General features: G+C 49.2%; 9 protein-coding genes across 13 annotated transcripts; 5 read left to right on the forward strand and 4 right to left on the reverse strand.

The window, feature by feature from the left end:
• Nucleotides 1–464: 464 nt before the first annotated feature.
• FOXG_09228 (cell wall integrity and stress response component) lies at nt 465–1,138 on the forward strand (the record flags this gene model as incomplete). The annotated part of the gene is made up of 2 exons (XM_018388297.1): nt 465–512; nt 554–1,138. 2 exons carry the CDS (start codon nt 465–467, stop codon nt 1,136–1,138), a joined length of 633 nt encoding a protein of 210 aa, XP_018246326.1.
• A 1,075-nt stretch (nt 1,139–2,213) lies between these two features.
• FOXG_20011 (uncharacterized protein) lies at nt 2,214–2,643 on the forward strand (the record flags this gene model as incomplete). The annotated part of the gene is made up of 2 exons (XM_018400271.1): nt 2,214–2,390; nt 2,524–2,643. The coding sequence occupies 2 exons, from the start codon at nt 2,214–2,216 to the stop codon at nt 2,641–2,643; spliced, it is 297 nt and encodes a 98-aa protein (XP_018246327.1).
• On the reverse strand, nt 2,399–7,011 carry FOXG_09229 (uncharacterized protein). Its single transcript, XM_018388298.1, has one exon. The coding sequence runs from the start codon at nt 6,329–6,331 to the stop codon at nt 2,690–2,692; it is 3,642 nt and encodes a 1,213-aa protein (XP_018246328.1). The 5' UTR covers nt 6,332–7,011; the 3' UTR covers nt 2,399–2,689.
• A 190-nt stretch (nt 7,012–7,201) lies between these two features.
• On the reverse strand, nt 7,202–13,517 carry FOXG_09230 (uncharacterized protein). Its single transcript, XM_018388299.1, has 4 exons — nt 10,832–13,517; nt 10,650–10,776; nt 8,960–10,596; nt 7,202–8,911 (listed from the first exon to the last, which is right to left on the reverse strand). The coding sequence occupies exons 1-4, from the start codon at nt 10,926–10,928 to the stop codon at nt 8,094–8,096; spliced, it is 2,679 nt and encodes an 892-aa protein (XP_018246329.1). The 5' UTR covers nt 10,929–13,517; the 3' UTR covers nt 7,202–8,093.
• On the forward strand, nt 12,270–16,791 carry FOXG_09231 (uncharacterized protein). 5 transcript variants are annotated; one of them, XM_018388304.1, is made up of 3 exons: nt 12,270–12,906; nt 12,966–13,966; nt 14,038–16,791. In XM_018388304.1, exon 3 carries the CDS (start codon nt 15,147–15,149, stop codon nt 16,548–16,550), a length of 1,404 nt encoding a protein of 467 aa, XP_018246334.1. In that variant the 5' UTR covers nt 12,270–12,906; nt 12,966–13,966; nt 14,038–15,146; the 3' UTR covers nt 16,551–16,791. The 5 variants fall into 5 exon arrangements, with proteins under 5 accessions (XP_018246334.1, XP_018246333.1, XP_018246332.1 ...); XM_018388303.1 differs by having other exon boundaries at nt 12,966–13,658; nt 13,711–16,791; XM_018388302.1 differs by having other exon boundaries at nt 12,270–13,966.
• A 101-nt stretch (nt 16,792–16,892) lies between these two features.
• On the reverse strand, nt 16,893–18,525 carry FOXG_09232 (uncharacterized protein; the record flags this gene model as incomplete). The annotated part of the gene is made up of 5 exons (XM_018388305.1): nt 16,893–16,979; nt 17,031–17,245; nt 17,860–18,073; nt 18,124–18,354; nt 18,430–18,525. The coding sequence occupies 5 exons, from the start codon at nt 18,523–18,525 to the stop codon at nt 16,893–16,895; spliced, it is 843 nt and encodes a 280-aa protein (XP_018246335.1).
• A 274-nt stretch (nt 18,526–18,799) lies between these two features.
• On the reverse strand, nt 18,800–18,986 carry FOXG_09233 (uncharacterized protein; the record flags this gene model as incomplete). The annotated part of the gene is made up of 2 exons (XM_018388306.1): nt 18,800–18,893; nt 18,943–18,986. 2 exons carry the CDS (start codon nt 18,984–18,986, stop codon nt 18,800–18,802), a joined length of 138 nt encoding a protein of 45 aa, XP_018246336.1.
• Nucleotides 18,987–20,163: 1,177 nt separating this feature from the next.
• Nucleotides 20,164–21,383, forward strand: FOXG_09234 (pyruvate formate lyase activating enzyme; the record flags this gene model as incomplete). Its single annotated transcript, XM_018388307.1, has 2 exons — nt 20,164–20,461; nt 20,596–21,383. 2 exons carry the CDS (start codon nt 20,164–20,166, stop codon nt 21,381–21,383), a joined length of 1,086 nt encoding a protein of 361 aa, XP_018246337.1.
• A 592-nt stretch (nt 21,384–21,975) lies between these two features.
• FOXG_09235 (uncharacterized protein) lies at nt 21,976–22,953 on the forward strand (the record flags this gene model as incomplete). Its single annotated transcript, XM_018388308.1, has 1 exon — nt 21,976–22,953. The coding sequence occupies one exon, from the start codon at nt 21,976–21,978 to the stop codon at nt 22,951–22,953; it is 978 nt and encodes a 325-aa protein (XP_018246338.1).
• Nucleotides 22,954–22,978: the final 25 nt, after the last annotated feature.

The following is a 22,978-nucleotide window of genomic DNA, read 5'->3' on the forward strand; positions in this document are numbered from 1 at the left end:
CTGGTGTTCGAATTACGCACCTGTCAAGTCAACCCAAGAGGACAACTCCAAGTGCGATACTCCTTGTCCAGCATGGCCTGATGAAGTCTGCGGTGGTAACGGAGTATACGGATATGTGTCTCTAGGCAAAGTTGAGCCTTCCGGCTCAAGGGGCCCTTCCCCCTCATCAACCAAAGTAAGTCAAATCCTGTGACATGATGTTTCGTGTTGTGATCGCCGCATATGCCGTGATCGGACGAGTGTCTGCCTACCCAACTCTCCACCTGTACATCTCAGTCCATTTGAACCCTTCTGCGGTTGGTAAGATACCACGGCTTAACAGGCAACCATCAGGCAAAACCAACCACCGTGGCCGTATCCAGAGTGACTGAGACAATACAGAATACGGTGACTCTGAAGCCATCCACATCCATATCGACCTCCACGTCCACGTCCAGCTCGGAGCCAGAAACAACCTCAACTGTATGCCTTGTCTCAACACGCATGTTATCTCGCCTCGGGAATCTGGTGATGTAATAAAGAGTTTTTGGACAGACACTAACCATGTGTTTAGACCGAAGATGAAACCTCAGCTACGAGCACAGCCGAGGACGAGTCAACTACATCTAGTTCGCGCACTTCGGTTGTTCAGACTGTCACTGCTGGCGGTACTATCAGGACCGTCACTGTGGCAGCGCCGACGGAGACTGGTGGAACAACCGCAAGCGAAAACACCAATGGCTCAACTACCGAGAAGAGTGGACTTGGCACTGGCCAGGTTGTCGGCATCGTGGTAGGCGTGATTGCAGCCGTCATAGGTGCTGCTGCCCTCGCCCTATTCCTGTGGTTCCGCCGAAAGAAGCAACAGAACGAACAAGAAGCCTATCAGGACGACCCCAGTGTTCGAGATAGCTCCTCGGGCATTGCACGACCTGATATGAGCATGGCTGGATCACCTATTGCATCAGCCGCGGCAGGAAGCCGTAACAGCACCTTGCAAGTCGATCCTCGAATGGATCCATTTAAGCAAGGATTGTACGTTCGAAGCGCAAGTCATGAGAGTATCAACACATTGCGAGATGACCACGACTATTCGAGGAGGATTCAGGCACCCAAGGTGCTCCGTGCAACAAATCCCGATCCAACGCCCGAACCTTGACCGACAGGATATTCGGCAACTCCGGAAATTCCGCTGGGCTCCAAATGCCATCTTTTATAAGATGAGTCTACGATAAGAGGCACTTGTTTATCTGGCCAAGAGCACGGCATCGTGCTGCATTGAGGGTACTTCCTCAACATAAATCTCTGGAGTCAAGCGGAATTTTCTGGGATGGATAATGAAAGATGTTCCAGACGAGCAGATAGAATGGTCACAATGACCCATGAAGCACACGAATCTCACTTTCTCCCGGCTCACTTTTAAAACCTAAAGGGGTTTTGTTGCATTTCGAGATACCAGGAAGGCGTTGGCATTTTATAAGGGGGGATTACATACACAACGGAACATGGGACGAACGCCCCCAGCAACTGGCGGGATCATGGTATGGTACATATGCAAGCGAGCCAAGTGACTGCTGCTTCGTACAGCACTATTGGAAAGGTCATGCATGACGGCAGAAACCAACGCTTAATTTTCGATTCTGATTTTATACTTGATGGCATTACGGCAACGGCGACCTCGACCAAGCAATTATGGCACAATGGATGAGGGACAGCGACCTGTGGGGGGCGTGACAGAGTCGCCGAGTTTGAATGACTTGCGTGGGCGCTCAGTGTTGGCTTGAAAGTCTGGATATAATATGCAGGTCGTCGTTGTCAGTTTGGGGTCACTTTTACGTACATAGAGCCAGCACAAATGCATCGGGCGACGAGGTTGAGATAGCGGCCAAAAGTATGCTCTTCATTTCTTGGTCTGGAACTACAGCTTGCGCTTTTCATCTCTGTGACACGAAAATGACTGCTTTCATGAGTTTCATGACGCTCACTACAGAACTGGTGATCAATTTAGCTTCACGATGAAGTTATCCGCCTCTTTCTCCATCTCTGCATCTAACTCGTCCCCTTTTGATTTATACCTAGTCGTCGCCTCACGCGACCTATGGTTGGATTTGAAACGTGAGGCAACATGAATCGCGCGTGGTGTCAAGCTGCCCACCGCTTGAATAGAGCAGAACCGATGCTCTTGAGGCGTAGAACGCCACATTTGATGTGGCCCATGAGTTTGCAACTTAGTCATGAAGACGCACTATGGAGAGTCATCGCGGAAAGTGGGAGTAGCGTTGAAACAAACTGGTTTACGGCTGGAGACGATGAAGTCTAATAAGTTTGTGGATGTCCTCGTGGCTTCAAGTGATGAGCCTAGAAAGTCAACGTTGTGGAACACTTTGCAGACTGGAACATTACTCAAGGAGGTTAGAGACAGTGAAGGACTAAATCAAGACTGGGCATGAAGTGTAAAAGCGAATTCCTGTCTTTTAATCATATCCCAATTGTAGGGTAGAATCTTGAGCACATAGATACATGATGTATATATACAGATCCAAGACTCATGGCAATCCAAATCAAATATGCCCTGAAGCTTCCAAAATGCTGAAGCGAATTCCAAATCAAGCAATTCCTATGTTCCAGTTATCCTGCACCCAAACACCCTGCAAACCAAAGTAACAAATCCACGCTCTGTGCAAAACCTTATGCATCTTTTCTCCTCCAACTACTGGAACCGTGTGGGACTCGGGCTGTTCTCGCGACTTAGACTCTCGAAACTATCGACCATAGCCAAGACGCGTGTTCGAGCTCGTTCTCGTGTGAGGGGAACTGCTTGAGCTTCGAGAAGTACACCCGAGGAACGATCTGTTTCGTGTGAGAAGCGCGGTTCTAGTGGAGCCAGATCTGGGTGGAGGAAGCCGCCGACTGAGTTGTTTGAGTTGCCTCGTGTGTGTCGTCTTGAGTGAGAGGGGTGGCCAGGAGATGGTAGAGGAGAAGGAGAACGTGATGACGACGGCGAAGAATCCCGGGAGCTGCGCTGGAAGAGAGGTTGAGGTGGCTGAAGATGAGGGGGTTTCGGGTGTTCTAGATTTTCTGGAGGAAGTTGCTGTTGTTCTTGTGATGTAGGTTGTGGTTGCTCTCTCTTCGTAGACTCCTTGTCCTTCTGTTGTGCTTGTCGAGATTTCTCTTCTGCGAGACGTTGTTCCTCAGTACGTTTCTCATCCATCAGCCGCTGTCTCTCTTCCTCAAGACGCCGCCTCTCATTTAGCTGTTCTTGATCATCCTGAACAAGCGGTTGCTTTTCATTAATCTCGTCGTCCCTCTTTGGTTCCACCACTGGTCGAATGCCAGCATGTCCAAATTCACGTTCATCCCGCTTCTCACGAATACTGACACCCCCTGATGTCTGACTCTCGTTATCTGGATCAACAAACTCAGCCTTGTGTGGCTTCATCGGCACCTCGTCTTCTCGATCGCTTCCCTCCTCGTTGCCATTAACAACTCTTAAACGTTCTCGAGGGACAGTGAACATGACCTGCACCAATCGCTGCTCAACAGCCTTCTCAATATCCCAGTCAGACTCAGCTCCAGGCTCGGGTCCGGCTCCACCAGACATCATAGCACCATGCGAATCGCCTTCAACACCTTCCCAGTCCTGTCGACCTTTCTTCCTTCTAAGAAGCTCGCCGCGTAGACCTACCAGACCGGGCTCGTAATCACCAGTCACGGGCTCTTGGTCAAACGAACGCCGCACGCCAGACATATCTTCGCGGGATGATGTTGGGGTACTAGCCCCTGAAAACACTCGCCGAAGAGAGCCCAGCCATCCCCTACGTGGCTTTGACTTGGACGGCGACGAGGGCTCATCATCATCGTAGCGAGGAGCTCGGTCTCCCATAAGTAACGAAGGACCCTCTGCTTGAAGAACACCAAATGACGAGCGGGCTGTGTTGTAACTACTAGACGACGAACTGCCTGGCTTAGGGTGCTCGGCACCGGCGGCTAGGAATGCTGGAGCGAGAGGGTTGAGTTGACGTGCTTTAGCCTTGATGCTTTCTGCTGCGCTCCGTGCTGACTCGGACAAGTTAGATCCGCTTCGTGATTCATCATCTCGCAGAGCAACTGAACGGGTCGAGTTATGCCGCGTTGGTGAAGAACGACCCTGGCTGTGGCCCACGCTTCCTTGGTTCTGGCTTCGACGGCTATTCATGCGCGCAAGCAAGCCTTCGGCGCTATCGAGGTTCTGTACATTCTGGTGTTGGCTTCGTCGACTATTCATGCGTGCAAGTAGTCCTTCCGCAGCATCAACTTCAGTGACCCAATCTTGAACCTCAGGATCATGTCGCGGGCTCTCAGGGCTAGGTGTTGCTGAGGCTCTGTTACCACCTCCAGGAGTCAGGCAAATGGGGTGAGGAATATTATTCGGACCCACGCCTGCGACTGGAGTCTGGAAAGGATCTGAAGGAACTTCTGATGTAGGTGTCGGGACGTGATCATAAAGGCCTCGATTGTGATAGGGTTCCTCTTCATCGTCCTCATAGATCGGATGAATTGGACCCGGGAAACTTGTAGGCCGTGGTCCTGTAGGTATATAGCCTCCTCGTGACGGCCTTGCCATAGATTTGTGTGGAATGTGAAGTCCGGGGAGACCACTTCGAGCGCCTCTCATAGACTCGTAGCCTAGGGATCGCTCACCAGCGGCATAAGGGCTCTCGCCAGTGCCATACCAAGGGGCACTATCGAGCCCCCAAGGATCATTTTCCATCATCTCGGGGTATTCGTTGTTATAGTAGTTGGGATCTTGAGACAGCGCCCTGACAGCTTCTTCTCGCTTGCTGATATGCCGTTTGCGTCTCTTGTACCAACACAGAGCACCAATGATGATGCCGATCAGGGCAGCGATACCAAAGCCTAGACCGAGACCGAGGCCGAGGCGCTTTGAGTTTGATCCTTTGTTATCATCCTTGGGCGCGTCGTTATCATCATCCGATAAGCTAGAGGCGGGGTTTGTGTATTGGGATCCCCATGAACCTGACGTGATATTGTAGAAGCGAAGTGTTCCAGACGAGGCTTGACGCTTGACTTTCCGTGAGGAAGAGCCCGAAGACTCCCACCCGCCGTAGACCATGAGCATATTTCCTGGCAACACTGCAGCGCCATGGCCGTAGATTCCATTGAAATCAGGTTGTTTGTCAGGGATCTTCCACTGCCACCCGCTGTAGATCTCGCTCATCTCGAGGATCGCAAGTTGTGGTTCAGCAGGAGTATTAACATCGCCAACCCATCCTCCTATAACAATGATAGAGCTTCCATCCTCGCTGAGCGTCGCAGTATGCCCAGAACGGCTGTAGACATTATCCGCAGTGTTTGTGCTCCTGCGACGATTCTGAGAGCTCGTATCCTTCACAGCAAGATCTGACTTTGGCATATCAACGTTTGGAGGTTGAATGTTGACATAACTCCACGACTCAGCGGGAAGATTCCATACAGCGACTGTGCTCATGTTGATAAAGGCTGTCTTGGTATGTCCACCAAGAAGTACATAACTCATCTGCTGCGTCACAATGCCAGATTTATTGGTCATCGAGGGCGTGAGACCAGTTAGAGTAAAGCCTGCAATGGGTGTTTTTGGTCCACCACTGGAAGCGACGCTCATCTCATACGAGGTAAAAGCATCGCTATCGTGAGGTGCGAGTCTCAGCATCGATTTGGTGTAGTTGGCATTACTTTGCCAGTTCGTCGCTTCACTTCCAGACTCGGGTGTCTCGCACATTCCTCCATAAGTATAAAGAGTTGGCTGGTCCATATCAGGAGCGAGGCTGGAGGAAAAGGCAACAGTGCCTCCGAGGAAATACGGTGCACGACGGGTATCGCCGCCGTTTTTGAGACCCCGACGAGACCACTCGCCTTCATCGTTGCTATAGTCGAAGCTCCAGACATCGCCGCTGCCAGATTCGCAGTCACCTGCATAAACGAGTACAGAGCCATTCGCTGTTCTCGCAGCACCAAAGGCAGTGCTCTTGGAACTACCGTCGAGAAAAGGTAAGACAGTATCATTGCTTGCGCGCTCAAGGCTGTCCTCGTCCGCATCGATATTCTTAGAAAAGTCGAGGGCTCGAAATTCGACATTGCCTGAAGCTGTTTGTCGGAAGATGTATGCTAGATTCGAAGCACTACATGGAACGCTACCGTCGACACATGTTGGATCGGGCATGAGAATCTCTGTGGGAACGTATGGGAAAGTTTGCGCGGCAGCGGGAGAGGCGAGAAGAAGTGTGCTCGCGCAGAGGAGGAGGAGAGTGGTAGAGATTGTCATTTTGGGCATTGTTTGCGCAGGCCGACAGCTGCGGGTGGTCGTTGGAGTCATTGCGGTTTCTTTGAAGTTGAGATGACTCGCTAATCCGAAAGGTGCAGGCGAAGCAATCGCAGTCGCTTTTCAAGCGTAGTTTTCTCGCCGACGATGATACTGAGCGCTCAGAGCATGGTCATCACCGCGAAGCTCGAAAGCTGGATGGTATCTCGGTTGCAGTTATTCACTTCCCCCAACTTCCTTACTCTGAGTATGTGTAGAGTCTGAGAATCCGCAGCGCAAAAGTGTCGTACGTGTTCTGCTGATCGACACGAAGGAATGTCCAAGGGTCTCTGCGCAATGTCTCGGTCTATGCGCACCTTGTCAAGACTCTCAATATTGACCAAACCTGCTAATAATGCAAAGGCCTCAAGAACAGGCCACGAATGGGGTCGATGTCCAGGTTTAGATAGGATTGTAGGAGAGCAAGCAGAGAGTCAAGAGAGAAGCCGAGCGGGAAGAAAGAGAGCACACAGGCACAGAGAAGGAAAGAGAAGGAGCAGGGATGAGGGGATCTCAGCAGCAAGGTAAGGGTAAGTGCAGCCGGGATCTGGAGCCGTATCGTCCAATGTCGATATCGTACTATCAATCAATCACACAAGCAAGGTTCGCGATTAGACCTATCTTGTCAAAAGCCGGGCTAAAAATCAAGATCCTATTCGCGAGAATGTGAATGACTTGCCGCTTTCTGCTTGACGAGGTGATTGTTGATGGTGGTTGGCACGACAACAATGGCTTGTGGGACCATCACATCAGAAGCTGATGGAGGGGGAGCTCTTTAGATCCTTGTTGGCTACGGACGGGAACAAGGACATGGGTTTAGTCAAGGGAGGCTATCACATGTAGAAGCGCCACAGCTAAAGACTGCAGTATTCAACTGCTGAGTTTTACTGATTGGGTAGTTTGTTATTACCGCTATTGTGTCACATCCAACAATCACCGCAGACATAAACAATTGTCTCCGATGCAATCAATATCCACGGCTTCAACGACAATAGCGGTTGTGGCTTCAATTGTGGCTGCCGCTATCCGCTTCCCGGTAAGTTTGGTAGGTGCTCTAGGCCTAATGCTAGGCCCATTCGATCTAGGAAATCCCTGTTTCGTCAATCAACTCACCCCAACAACCAAACCATCTGGACTCGTAAGCCCTCTCTCTCTCTCTCTCTCTTTGTATGTCAATATCAATCCCTTTGTTCCCATATGTCACATGTCTTGGCTTTCAAGCTTACATTGTGCTCTTTGTTCCCATGTTTCAGTTGTAATCAATAGTTCAGTTGTAAAAGCCTTGTCCATCCTTTGGCGAGTTGTAGCCCTACTGCGGATTACAAGGTAAAATCCATCCGGTGTGGAGAGATCGTACTACTTCTAGTTGCCCAATCAACTATCACAGAACCTTAAATCCCATGATAGAGGATAGGCCGGACTAGACATATCTGGTTTGAACAGGGCCCAAGTAAGCGATAGATTATGAGACATCTTCATAATCTATCTTGTTCCTAGTCACTGATACTACAGTCACTGACTTGCAACCATTCCTCATTAGCATTAGAATTCATTGACTGAATAACCATCTGATCTAACAACCGTGCAGGATACTATAGTATATTTCATGACACGATCGATAACATATCCATCTTGACTAAATCCAATGCTGTCGTTTATTTCAGCTTCCCAATCTTCCATCATCTCCTTTCAAACACTTTTACGGCTTCAAAGCAACACAGCCTGATAGCTGGCATGTGTTTGGGTATCAATCACACCAACGAAATCATATCCACCTCTAGTAGTAAATCTTCTCGCTCCAGATAGGAGGTCGTGCTCCCTCAGTGTCCCACTCGATGTGGTTCTTGTCGTTGAGAGTGCAGCCCTCGTCTGAGATGGGGATCACCTTGCTCGTGTTGAGCACCTCCTGCTTGGAAATACCAGCGGGGTCGGCAGGGATCCAGAGGATAGGTGTCTGGCTTGTGACTGAAGGTGGGAAGTAAGCGTCACGCTCGACCTCCTCAGGATATTCGAGTCCCATGTTACGCTCATGAGGCACCAACTGGCGCATGGTGGCGTAATCGGCGTAGATCCAGGGCTTGAGCCACTTGGAGAAGAAGTTGCCCTTCTTCTGAACACTGTCAGTACCACCAGGCACGAACATGCTAACACCGTGGCTCTTGCCAGCGCCGTTGGGAGCACCGTTGGAAGCGGCACCCTCTCCATTCTGGACATGTCCGTCCTCCAACTCTGAACCTTGCAGGCTTCGCTGAATTCGCTCCTCCTCAACCTCAAGAGAGCGAGGCAGGCTGTAGAGAAGAGGGTTAAGAGCCTTAGCGAGGGAGATGTGGAATAGAATGGTGAAGACAAGGAAGGCAGCCATCAGGACAGCAGGGCCGGCGGCCTTGGAGATAATGAACATGCCGACAAGGCAGATCTCAGCAAGATAAACACCGACAAAAAGCTGCTTGAGAGCACGAGGATAGATGAGGCCTCTAGTATCGATCTTGGTCTCGGTAACAAACAGAATGTTGTAGCGGTAGGCAAGGTAGAACAAGCCCATACCGATGGTAGACCAGAAGAGCATGACAGGTGCAATGACAGCGTAGACGATGCCTGAGAAAGGTTAGCGGTGCTCGACACACGAGTTCAGGGATTACCCACTAATGACAGCGATGTTGGTGTAGACGGGCAAAAGACTTCCCCAAGTGAGAGCACTGAGAGTAGTCCACTTGTTGTACATGGATCGTGGAGTGCTAGTCAGGAACTTGTACAGAAGGTTGAAAATGATGCATCCGACAACTTGAGTCAGGACGCCGACGGCGATAGTCAGACCTTGAACAATGAAGTACGAGATATAGAAGTTGGAGGCGGTAGGGATGGAAGATGACAGCATGCTGAAGACCTGGCTGGGATCCTTAACGATCGTCGCGATAGACGAAACGAAACTGTTTGCCAGAGTCTGAACCAGGAAAACCTGGAGAACTTGGAAAACGAAGTATGCGTTCTGGGTGAAGAGCTCGGCCTGGGAGATGGAAACACAACCTGCCTGCCTGGCACAAAGGCGCATGAAAACAGGAACCAAGGACATGAGGATGGAGAGAGCAACGGAAGGCAGAAGACCAGAGACGACACCAAGAATGACCTGAGGGATATCCTGGATCCAAGTAAGACCAGGAAGAGTCTTGATCGTGTCAACTTGAGCAATGATACCAACGATGGCGACGGGAACAGCCCAGAAGATAATGAGAATAGCAATGATGGCGTAGACGACATATCGGCGAATGACAACCTGCCACCAGGGGAAGTTCAAGCTCTTCCAGACAATCTCATCAGGCTTGACACCGATGAAACGAGGAGCCATGTGGAGGGCATGGTGGTGAGTGGTAGTCTGGAAAGCAGCCTGGGCATCAGATTGGGTGTAGAACTCGACGAACACGGCAGAGTGCTTCTCATAGTTGCCAGCGAGCCAGTCAGCCTGAGCATTGTCGGCCTTAGGGATGAGGGTCTTCAGCTCCTCGCGGCCCCATTCAATAGTATCAACCTTCTTGCCAACAAGCCCCAGAGGGCCAGTACGGTGTGAAGGTCGCTTCTTAGCAGGGATCCAGCGAGCAGAGAGGTTTCCAGACTCAGGTTCAGATGGGGCAGATGCAACCTTCTCGGCTTCGGGACCCGACTTCTTCATGGCCTTGATGCGCTCCTTGTTGCACAGCTTGAGAAGCTTTACCTCTCCCTTCTCGAGTTTCATGGCGGCATCGTCGCGCTCCTCAATGATCTTGTCGAGCTCCTTGGTGTCGCCGGGGATCCAAACATTCTTAACTGAGTCGTTGAAGAGGGTGCGAATGCGGGCCTCATCGAGATACTCCTTGGGAACTGAAGTGAAGAGAACAGTGCGGGATGAGATGCGCTTGGCATACTGGGGAGTAAGAAGGAAAGCCTGTCGCACGCTGATGTAGAACATGCACTCGCGCATGATAGTGTAGATGACAAAGCCATAAACGAGCCAGGCAATGAAGCAGTGGGCGTAGAGCCTGTTCCTCTGAGTCGAATCATCAATGTTGACATTGGCGTATGAGAGAATCTCAAGCTGCTTCTTTCCGTTTCCACCAGTGGCATTTACTGGGAAGAGAACAGGCCATGTGAGGCAAAGACTCACGAAGCAGATGGTGCAGCAAATGCGAAGGAATCGAATAAAGAGGTATGAATCGAGACTCTGGTGCTTGAGAGCGTAGGCATCGGGAAGCTTCCAAAAAGCTCCAATCCAGTTGAAGAAACCAGTAGGTAGCGCGGGACTCCGTTCACTGCGAAGGCGTTAGAATTAATATTCAGAGTTCAGCGGTGCATTGCGACTTACTGCTCGCGCAAGGAGCCCAGATACGTCCTAGGCGCATAGAATCGCCTGTTGGATTTACGAAAGACAAGGAAAACGACGAGGTAGACTCCCGACAATATGAGCACGGGAACGAGAGTCGAAACCATGCCTGAGAATTGTTAGTCCCGCGTCGCATTTATGCAGTATTCGTTTATATAACATACCCGAAAGGGATTGAGGCTGCGTTCCTCTCGCACCGCCCGAGTTGCTCGTGTTGGGGGAGGGGAGGTTGTCCTCCAACCAACTGATGAAATTTCCCATGATTGCAGTCCAGTTGCAGTATCTTGGACTACGTCAAGGGTGGATGCTCTGGTATAAACCCTGGATTTGGGCTATTATAATCGGTTGCCGATTCTCGATTCTATTAATTCGACGCGCGAAGCTGATAAAGTCGCAAATTGAGGTTATTAGGAAGAAATCGAAGAAATTAAGCTGGCACTTGGGCCGCGTCGCTCAGCTACACCGGAGGAAGCAAGCTGTAGTGCAGTGCACCTTACCCTTCCGTTGGCGGGGGGCGGGTGGCAGATAGATTAGGTTGAGACGGGAGACAGGCGCGTTCCAATGGAATCTGCGCACTTGCAACCAAAATTAGGAACGAAGAACGAAAACTCGAAAAACATCAAACAATAGATGGATGGGGCTGGCGGGCTATATGTAATTAACGTATCCAGTCAAGCCATACAATAGATACTTAGTTAGATTAGACAGGAAAAAAGCTGGTTTCCTCAGATGTTGGCTAAGGTACGGTAGCTCAGCTCAGGTTGTCAGGGGTGGGTGTGTGAATCCAATGGGAGGAGACTTGGAGCTTGTGTAGTGCAAATGCGACCAAAGACGAAAAGCTTAGCACTAAGAGGGCCCCCTTAATCAAGGTGAAGTCATGTCTCAGCCCAGCAAAAATACAGTATAGAATCGCGAAAAAGAAGTAAAAAAACGCGGCTGCTTGCAATTTATGCTTCCCCTGAACCTGGAGGGATTGTGGCTGCTTGATACCGTTTTTTGAATTCCTCTATCTTGGCTTCTTCTATAGTTGCTGAGAATATTATCATAAGATATCCAGCGTAAAGGTGTGATGCCATGCATCAACGTCAGGGTGACTGACAACGGCTGGCATGGCACAAGGTGCTGATGTCGACGTCACAGCGTGGCGCCCAGCCTGCAGGCTCATCGCCAAGTGCCTGAAGCTCTGCTGGGAAACACAGGCAAAAACCTGAGTTGGGGCTAGATCGACACTGGCCAATCGCCCTCTGGTGCACTCCATCATCATCAGCGGTAATTGAAGATGGATGGAGGGTCTAGGCCAGCCCCCCGGCACTCTATCTGGAACCTGGGACAGCTGGCCTTGGAAGGCATTGCAAATCACTGCCCTTCTCTGAATGCAAACTGATACGGAGTAGTCTGCAGGTATGGACGCTTTGATCCCGGACGATAGCACGGTGACAGTAAAACGAGAAACCGGTAAAACTTTTGTAATACGTATGCGATTTGTGGGATTGATATGAAACGAATGACAATTAATTGATGGTTGGGAAATACGAAAATGATACTCTAAAACAAGACCCTGTTTATGAAGAGTAATTCATGATCCCATTGTCACCCCCAAAACTTTATTTCTGAAAATCTCCAAAAGGGTCAGGGCCTGCTGCGCACGAAATCAATCCTCCTCCTCAATTTCGGCTGTTGAAGCTTGGCCACGGGACAAACCCACTATCCGCTGCGACGTGGACACCTCATCCCGCTGCCCTTGCGCTACTGTAAATAGTCACGCTCACTAAATTTCATTTGGTGCTGCGTGATGTGATGCCTCAGTTCATGGTGCACGGGCATACCGACAGGGCCAGCCAGGGAGACAAGACAAATGAGGGAGCCAAATGAAAGATTTTGGGCTGTAACAGAGTGAGTCTGTGAGGCTGCTGCCGACGTTTTACGGCATCCCAAGTCTAGTTTTGGCTATTCTGTGCCTCACGAGTATCACGGCCTCGATCTAGATCATGCATCAACGTCTTTTTGATTGTCGAGTTCAGCTACGGTCGTCGATTCTACACTCAATCAAACAGAAGCACAGCCACGACGCTCTCCCGTGTTGCCATGCATACACACACGATGGAGATGAGACAGCTTGACAGGGATCGACTTTCTATCTGGATATGTGATGTCAGATGCATCCGTCACCACAACCACAATCATTGAACCCATCCGCCATCGAGTTAGTGAGCATGAGCACAAACACTCTCTGTCAAAAGTCAATGAATAAACCCCAGTGACGATCCGGATCGGAATGTTAATCGTCTCCCCTTTTAGGACTTGGGAGTGTCTGCCAAGACTGGAAATCTCCGCTACCTTTTGAGACTCTTTCATTCTCATGCGATGCTCGTCCTCATTCTCTTTCTCATTCTCATTCCCGTGGCGCTACCATTTCAATTCATCACAGCCCAACTGGCTCCCTCACTTCGGAACATTCAGTTCCGTCCTCGGCGCCAATGACATCAACTACATTAGCATTCGTTTTCGTCCCCCCCGATCTCCAAATTAACTCACCTCTCCCTATAACGGTAGTTCAATGACGATCTGACTTACAGTGCAGTCACTGTATCTGCGATCATATTTACCTAGCTCCATTGGTTTGTTTACTTGGCTATCTCTCTTGATCATCGCGCTACTGTTCATCGAGCAAGAGACGCTCCATTCATCACCCCTGTCTTGATCATTAGACCATCCTTTGTTCTTTTAGACTGTCAAGGTTGATGCCCATCAATGTCTTTCAATCCCTTCAACGACATCATGACTTTCTCACCGCTTGGCGATGGCGATGGGGATCCAGCAGTCGCTTCTTCAAACAGTTCTCGAGATCTGAGAACGAAAATACTACAGATGCAACTTCATCTACGTATCCCAGTCAATCATTCATCCAAAAGGCTAGACTCTCCACAAATGCATGCGCCATTCTTCATCTGGCCCTAGCGCAATCAGGATGATGCTGGTTCAGCTGAAATGGTCTGCTCTGGCGTCAAGCTCTCACTCTCAAACTAGCACTGACTGGGCCGAGGTACGTGCCTGTAATTTTATCTCGACGCATCAACCTTCAAGATGTCGCGATTCGACCAATGAGATCTCCTCTGATGTGAATTTATTGAATTCCCACATGTCTCCCTCAATTTTTGGCTTTGCTTTGCTTTGCTTTGCTTGCAGCGTGGCCGTGGCCGTTACCGCAAACGTCGCCTAATAAAGCATATTGCGGCTTCACAGATTGGGCCTCCCATGGCTGCGTCACCATTACAGACTGGTCCAGAACGTTGTTTTCCGTATGTAACTTTTCGTGAGTGTCAAGACGAGGCCTCTTGATTGTAAAGCTCTTTGTTCAACTCAGACACAGTCACGTGTGTATTACCGTACAACCATCGGCTACGATCCCTTGGTTGTCCGTTGAATCTGAATGTCGGCATTTGTGTTTCACCTTGTGGCTGTTTGCTTAAACATTCCTGATCTACTCTGCGTATGGTTGCCTCAATTGTTGCCATGTAAAGGTGAAGCCTTGTCGTAGTGCATCTTGGGTAACGGACCGTTGTTGATTGAGACCGGGAATCTGGGCTTGGAACACCAAGAGTGGCTTCAATCCAAGTTGCCCTTGATGAAGCGTACATTCCCTTCACGAAGAAGCAGAAATGTAGAGCTTGACCCTGCATAAAGAGGCGAGCTCCTAGTGTACACAAAGCTGCGATGCCTTCGGCGTACAACGGTGAACGGATGTTTGTGTGAGACGAAGCAAACTCTTTTCTGTTGTACCAGCTTGGAACGCAGGCCGAGGTGCCAGGTTGCTCTTTGGATCTTTGGAGGAAATTCTATCCAAATGGCAGATACTTGCGACTAGACATGGAAATCTCGACCACGCGCTTATTCATACCAACTGTGATTCACTAACAAGAGCAAGCTTTCGTCAAACTTAAGGGACGAGTCGCTTGTACTACAGAGATATATATTTCTGGCGACATTACCAAGATATAGCAATCTTGTCATTCATGACGAGAGCCCGACAAGCAGAGAGTACTCGACGGTTGATGAAGGTTTGTGAACAATACCCAGGGTTCCATCTCAAGACCGTCGCAGCTCGATTGTTAATGGCTAAACGCATCCATTTCTCGGGGTTACCGGTTACTACTTACCATAAAGACAAAGAAAGGAAACAATTTGACCGTTTTCGAGTCTTTTGATTGCTCAAGCAATGTCTATGCGCCCACCATGACCATGGCGAATGGCACTTGCAACAAAGAACTGGTTTCTTTGTTCTTTGAATAGCATCACATCAATCACCCGGCCCTACAGGTGCCAATATTGTGACAGACTACTAGAAAGATTTCTTTATGTCTGTTTAAGAATAGATATCTCATTATCCTTTTCAAAGAAAATCCATCCTGTTCTGATCTCTGTCCTATCAACCTGTAACTCTCTTATCACTCTGTGCCAACACCTGTATTCTAGTTCACGATGGTAGCTTTGCGAGCAGCGGGGAAGCAGAAGGAGGGCACTCAACCTCTCTTCGTCCCTTCCAACGATTACGCAACCTCCTACAGATCCAACTGGTTCACCCCAGACAATGGCATCTTAGACCCTCAAGATCTCGAACTTCTACAGCACATCAACTGCTCCTACTTCTCGTCCGGCCGTCCTCCCACTCTTCTCGCCCTCAAGCAGCATGCCCAGTCTCTCACCAACATCATCCGCAAGCTTGCTCCGTCTACCACCACTCGTCCTGTAGGCACAGGGGATGTCGATTCTAAAGGTTGGATCTTCCAGAAGAACGAGGCTTTTGACTGGTTGAACAACCTCAACACTCCGTATGAGAACGATGACCCGTTTCACCATGATCCTCTTTTTGCTCTTCACAATGTCGTCAAGTCAGAGTCTGAAGTGCATGGGATCGAACATCGTTGTCCTTTGACACAAGTTGAGGATTTTGGTCCTTCGGCCAAGGAGGGAGATATCCGTCGTCCTTACATGACACACCACGATCTCATCATGCATGCGAACGAGTGTCTTGAAATCATCGATCATGAGTACTCTTCTACTGGCGGCTTGATGTCGATTCTTCCAACTGGTTTCGAAGACCCCGAGGATAAGAAAACGAACCATCCTTTGAGAGAATCGCAACTCGAAGCTGCTCGCAACTGCCTTCTTGGTCAATGGATTCTTCATCATCAGCATCTTGTCGGTCGTATACACGAACTCGAAATCAACTACGCCAACGCTACCGACGTCTTGAAAGGAGAAGCCCTCGTCCCACAGCAGTTGTTGGGCCGTGCCGGTGCCGATGGCGTCTCAGGGGGCCGTGAGATTGTCTATCCACAGGATAAGTACATCCTCGTGAACTGCGGCGAAGATATCAGAAGCTACATCCACCGTCTTATCGATGTTGCCGAAGCACAGATCGAACAGAAGGAGAAGATCTGGAAAGCAAGCGGTGTAATTGGCGAACGAATCTGGAACGAGGAACGGGGCGGCAAAGTCTACGCCAAAGGCATTGTCCCTATAGATCTTCTAACTCGCTTCTACCGCATCAAGGGCAAAGGCCATCAGTCTCCTCTCTTTGTCATACCAGCAGCCGAGCAGCATCCTGGCGTGAAGAGCACACGACTCATGGAGGAGAGACCAACTGTGGTATCTATTGTGACTCCAACTTGGCCAGAGCGCGTGTCTGCCATTGAGGCAAAGAACAAAGAGCGTCTAGAGAGAGCGGATAAGCTGGTGTCTGAGAATCAGTTCCTGGTTCGTAAGATGGCTGAGCTGAAGGACAGATTGGCTGTTCAGAATTCAGAGATCAAGCGCATGACTGATCAGTTGGCTTGGTATGAAGAACACGCGGAGGTTGTGAGAAAGGAACCACAGGATTAAGGGTCGATTTTCTTTGTTGTCAATTGACGTTCGGGTTCCATCTTGGAGTTTGACGGACAAGAAGCTGGCCAGATGGAGAAATACAGTCCTAGATGTGCCAAGCTTATCAACATGATATTATAGCCATACATTTATTTCCATCTGTTGGACAATTCGCTCTATTGAGCATGCTGGGAACAGGCAGAAATGCTACATTATCATTACCTAGTCTAATTCGCAATCTATGACCATTTCACCCCGAAAGCGTCAAGTCCAATGTGAAGAATATATCCCTGGTAACACAGAATGCCAGCATTTTCTTTGGATTGATCTATATGTGCTATCCAAGCATGATGGATGTGATCAAATGGCTGGTCGCGACCTGGGAGGGAAAGGAAGTCGTTCTCCAATACGGCAATCCAGTTTGGCTGATTTAATCATGTCTGCCGCCTGTTTCAGTTGTCAATAGTAGTTCGTTTCAATTAACTATTGAAATCTTACCTTCTCAGCAATGCCATAGACACTAGCTTGTAGATGGGCTGATGGAATCAGGGGCATGATACTGGCATCAGCAATACGCAAGTTGCACGTGTCGTACACCTTGAGCTCAGGGTCCGCAACTCCTCCCAGTTCAAGAGGCATCATGGCTGCTGTCCCTGAAGGATGTCGCTCTGTCGAGATCTTTTCCATGACATGCTTCATCAACGTCTGATGATCTGTAGTATCAAACACCGATTCGCTTCGGGCATGAGTTCTTTCATGGCGTTGGTTTGGATCAGCTTCGTGTTCATTTGGAGACCAAGAACAATAATCTCGCAATCGATCGGGTCGGAGCAGTATCGTGGGTCCAGCTTTGGCAAGTCGAAGATCGATGATGATGAGGGTCGGACGGTGACTAGGGAGAAAGTCTTTTGAGCAGCTACAGTCAACTGCCCCTATGAGATGGCCATGGTCTCAAAAGTTCCTGCGTCATTGCTGAGTATTTGGTCTTGTAGAATCTTTTTCTGGAATTCGTAGCCCATCTTCACAGAGTTGGGGGTATTTGAGGGGATGCCATCCCCCGAACTCTTGTTCATGAACTGTTTCCAGTCATCTGTTGCAGATCGAAGACTCGGGAATGCAATCGTGTTTATGAGAGGTGCTGTCCAAGGACCTAAATTTGTCAGAAACGGGTATCTCTCTCGGAAATGTGTATTCACCTGTTCTGTTCCGTATGTACTCCTCGGCAGCTTCATCATACACACCGTCGGCTATCTCATTGCTCCTGAAATATGATTCATTGCGATCTGGACCCATTAGTACTTGTACTACATGAGACACGAATACTCACAATAGTAGTTGGCATAAACCATAGAATGATCCTGAAGATTACATCCGACGCCAGGAAGGTCAATCTTGACCAAAATGTCGAGCGACTTGAGAACATCTGACGGCTCAATTCCCGATACCTGAAGTAAAGTGGGAGTGAAGATCGCACCAGCGGAAACAATTACCTCTCGGGTACAAGAAATTGATCTCGCCTTGGACTTGTTTCTTGGAGCAAACTATAATACGGATTAGTAACCACCTCATCTTTTGTATCACCTAATCGTACCTCGACTCCCATCACTCTCCGACTTGAGTTGTGTGCACTGTTACTATCCAAAACAAGTCGTGTGACAGTCTGGTTAGTTGCAATGTGCAAGTTGTATCTCCGAGATGCCGAGTTAAAGTGAGCTTCTCTGGCATCGAACCTCGTCTGATTATCAGGTTGCATGCTTGAAGGGAGTATCATGGCCCCTGCGGCTGTCCCATTGTTCAGGTCACCAATAACGGGTAGACCAAGCTGCGCAAAGCCTTCGAGAACATTGGCTGTTCTCCAGTCAGAGCACGAAAAGCTTTGAAAATTTGTATCACTTACAGGGTTGGTCATAGAATTACTGAGGGTAGGAGACGTGCACTGAGCCATTGTATCCATGCGCAGCTGATTGAGGACGTATGTGAAGTTCCTGGGCATTATGAGGCTCAACATTGAAGGTGAACTTCTCAGACTACCACAAATCAGCCTCATACTCATGGATCGGTTACACACCTACCTTTTTGAAGCAAGGAAGTAGGTCATTCCAAGACCAACCCTTGTTTCCCAACTTTTCCCAACTTTTCCCAACCATCGTAATCAGACACTGAGCATCTGGACCAACAGAGGCCATTGAGGATAGAACTGCCACCAACAGCCTTTCCTTGAGGGATTCCCACCTTCGGATTGTTGAGATAGGTCTGGGGTTCAGTGGTCAACCCCCACTGGTATTTTTGCCATCCACCTGACCCGATTTTGCCCGGGACAGGAAGAAGGCCTCCAGAATCGAAAGATTTCTCGCGTCATCCCTGAAATGCGATTTGTCAGTTGAGATCTGGTGGGTTGCGAGAGACGTACAAAGGACCAGCGTCGAGAACCAGGACCGAAACTACGAGCACCATTAGCGAGGCTCGTCGAGTCTATCAGCATTAAGTACCTGCTGGGTTTTCAGAGAGGCGATTGGCAATGGTTAGACCTGCAGTACCGCCTCCAACGATGATGTAGTCATAGACATTACGCAGCTGTTCATCTGCATTGTCTGGGGTCACATGAAGGCTTTCAGCTAAGGGAAGAAAGAACAGGGCCAGAAAGGCCAACTAGAGAATTTCCAAAAAGCATCTCAGGCGGCCTGATTACGAGAAGGTGTTGAGTGAGCAAAGACAATGTTCGAGATGCTGTGAAGAGAATGCTCTTCGGTAAACTCGCCACCTCATTTAAATCGGAGAGTAAACAAACAAACACAGCTTATGAATACAAACATTTCCACCACTCCAATCGTTATGGGGATCTGCCACTGGCAGACAACCGCCAGATGGAACTCATTCAGATCTTATCCGATGAATTGTCAGGAGAGTTTAACAGGAGAGAAGTCCTAAATTGGGCTAGAATCCCATTGTCCTTTGTTGCGTGTGTCTGTAACCGTAGTATCATGATCTAGCTGTTATTTCTACCTGGTGAAAGGACTACAATACTCATCCCCAAGCTGAACTTGCCACTATACCGAGGTATTCATATTCCTCACTTTCCTTGGGCCTTTAGGGACAATTATCAGTGACCTTCTCCTCTACTTTCACAACATCACGACAGGTATGGTGTTTGTATTCAGTTATCTTCTCATGCGATGAACTCATGTAAGAGTGCCAGTTCGAACAATGACAGACTTAAGACCCTCAACCAACTTGAAAGCGCAGAGAATTTTGAATGATGAGACTTCTAATTCCGAGCCTTGCGTACTCCTCCAAGGTCAAAATTCTAGCATGCAAATACCTCGCAACTATAGCCATTAGGTTCTTTTCATCTCTCGTTATAGGGTAATCACTTATCTGCTGGAGTCATTCCCAGGGAGGGTCAATCATAACTGCCAAACGCTCTCGATGTTGCATACCTTGTTTAGGATAGAAGTGTATAGAAGCAACTTCTCTTGGAACTGGTTCGGGAGATAACCGATAGATTGCCCATTTGTGACTGCCCTCCACCACCTGGAGAAGAGATGACTAAGCCACCTATAAATACAACCTTCCTCAACACCAATCAAGATGAACCAATTGTCACCATGATCAATACGCGATATCAGCCATGATGTTGTCATTGTCAAGGCGATGGGTTGTCAATGCTCCCAAAACCACTTTCATAGCTCCCAAGATACTCAATCGCTCTCTTCATCTTGCTCCCCCATTCCTCCTTGACGACTATGTTCCGCGATATATGACACTCAGTTCCCGCGACGCAGCCAAGAAGCGTTCTTTGGCGTATGCTCACCTTCGCAATTGTAATCTATGTCCGAGAGAATGTGGCGTAAACAGGTACGAGAAGACAGGAATGTGCCTCATCGGAGAGAAGGCGAAAGTCAATACAATCGCTCCCCACTTTGGTGAAGGTCAGTCCATCTGCTGCCCATTGCTCTTTGCTCTCGGCTCGCTGCATCTGATACTCCCTTGCATCTCAGCTACTTAGCTCACCTTCAGTCATGTATCATATGCTTCTATTCAGCCTCTGACTGAACTTATACAGAACCCTGCATTCAGGGGCACAATGGTAGTGGTTCCGTCTTCATGAGCGGGTGTAACATGCGGTGCATCTTCTGCCAGAATTACGATATCGCACATCAGCGAAACGGGATGGACTTGACCCCTGAGGAATTAGGTGACTGGTACATCAAGCTGCAGGAGGTTGGCAAAGTACACAATATCAATATTGTTACGCCTGAGCATGTTGTCCCGCAGGTGGCGTTGAGTATCCTCCATGCCAGGGACCAAGGCCTGACAGTTCCTATCGTTTACAACACATCAAGCTTTGACTCTCTTGCATCCCTGCAGCTGATGGATGGATTGGTCGATATCTACCTTGCTGACTTTAAGGTGTGGAAGCCAAGCACCTCTAAAAGGCTATTGAAGGCCGATGATTACGCTGCAACAGCCAGAGAGAGCATCAAGGTGATGCACGCTCAGGTTGGTGACCTGTGCTTCACCGGAGATGGGATAGCAAAAAAGGGTTTGCTGATTCGCCATCTTGTTATGCCAGGCAAAGAGGACGAAGGAGCCGAAATCATGGAGTTCCTCGCAAATGAGGTCTCTACAGATTGCTTCATTAACATCATGGAGCAGTACCATCCAGACGCTCATGTCGGCAAACCAAAGCGAGCAAAGTCAGATGGCAAAGAAGAAAAGCAGGAGGTCCGATACGCAGACATCAACCGAGCAGTCAATGCTCAAGAGATCTCCTCAATCAGGAAAGCCGCAGAAGAGGCTGGGCTATGGCGGTTCAATGACCCACCGGGCCACGATGGGTTTGCTATCTGATGAGAAGCAAGTCGCCTCTCATTTGACTGTTGGGTTGCACTGCAAATGAATCAAACCTTGCTATGAGGCTGCCAATGCAAGCCAACAACGGGGACTAACAACGCCACCTCCTGGTTCAAACAAGCAATTGGCTTGGCCACCTTATTCAATTGCATGGAGCAAGGCAAACCAGATGACATGTTGTTCTAGACCCTACGACCTCTCTTTCATGTTCCTGCCTGCCAACTGAAAAACCACCAAAAGCCAAGACTGACCAGTCTTATTGACGAACTACGGTGGTGACTTTTAAGTGTCGCCACCAGGCACGGTTCCATCAGAACAACCAACGACTCTCACTAGAAGAACTTTCTTCCAAAGAACCACTAGGTCAAGCGCCGGAACTTGCCGTTTCGCTTTGTTGAGGCGAACACAGCGACAAAGCGAACAGACCCCTCGTGTACAGTATAGCCTTCTTCGCAGTGGCCTTTGTCCACGGTGGAAAGGAAATGGAGGATGAGAGATATGAATATCTAGTAACGATGGATGCTGTTTCTCGCAGAGAGGATATTCCTTCTTTGCTACTATCATTAACAAAAACTCAAAGTCTATCAAAATGAATATAACTTTTGCAACAATTCATAGCATGGTGCAGCTACCATCCATGGATGCAAGAATTACTCCGCCTCCCGAGGAGCTAAACATTGCTATCCCTAAGCTACAAACATGTATTATTATCCCACCTTCACCTCAATCCCTTCCGGATACACCACACCCAGACACACCGTCAATTTGCAGTCCTTCTTCACGAAGGAGACGTCGACGCTCTTCCAGCTCCAAAAGCCGTCCTACACGAGAGAGTGTGAATCAACAGCCCTATACCAACTTTCGTCTTATCTTTTCGCCCAGACCTTTTGAAAGTCTCTATACAGACCGAGTGTATCTTACTTCCTGTCTACAGCAGCAGGCTGGCCGAGCTGCAGATCTCATGAGACAATATTGCGCCGTGGAACTGCAGCTTCAGAGCCTTGTGGGCGACAATGGTCGGCGAAAGCTGAGAAAGCAGTTGGCTCTGCTGAAGTCTAAGGTCAACCAGGCCGCTGAACAGGAGAAGGCTATCTTCTCCCGCCTTGGTGAACTGTATGTTGAAATCCAGAGCCGAGAGACTTGGGCACAGAGATGGACTCTCGAAAGCCCTAGTGTCGCATCGTCCGTCTGCTTCAGTCCCGTTCCTTACGGCTTTACCACTCCATTGACACCCCTGAGCGGCACTTCCGAACACTTTGCCCCCATGGGCTACTTTGGCGACGTGCACCAGGTCTATGAACCACCATACATTCGCCAGGAGCCGACCTCGTGTGGACTGGAAACCGTCGAAGAGGCCGCAGAGGATCTCTTTGGTCCTGAATCTAGCTGTGATAGCGCCGAGTCCGAGACCACCCCAGCAACTCCAACTGATGTTGTGGCACCCTTCGTTCAGGAGAAGGACTATGGCTCTGAACTTGGAGAGGAGTTGAGTGATGAGCGATTTGTTGCGCTTAGGGAGAGACGGCTTAGTCTTCCCTGTCTTCGTAATGCTTGGCCTGAGGTTTAGGCTCATTGGTGCACACTTGAAAGGC

Source organism: Fusarium oxysporum, chromosome 9 (genome assembly GCF_000149955.1).
Source record: "Fusarium oxysporum f. sp. lycopersici 4287 chromosome 9, whole genome shotgun sequence".
Taxonomy (NCBI): Eukaryota; Fungi; Ascomycota; class Sordariomycetes; order Hypocreales; family Nectriaceae; genus Fusarium; species Fusarium oxysporum.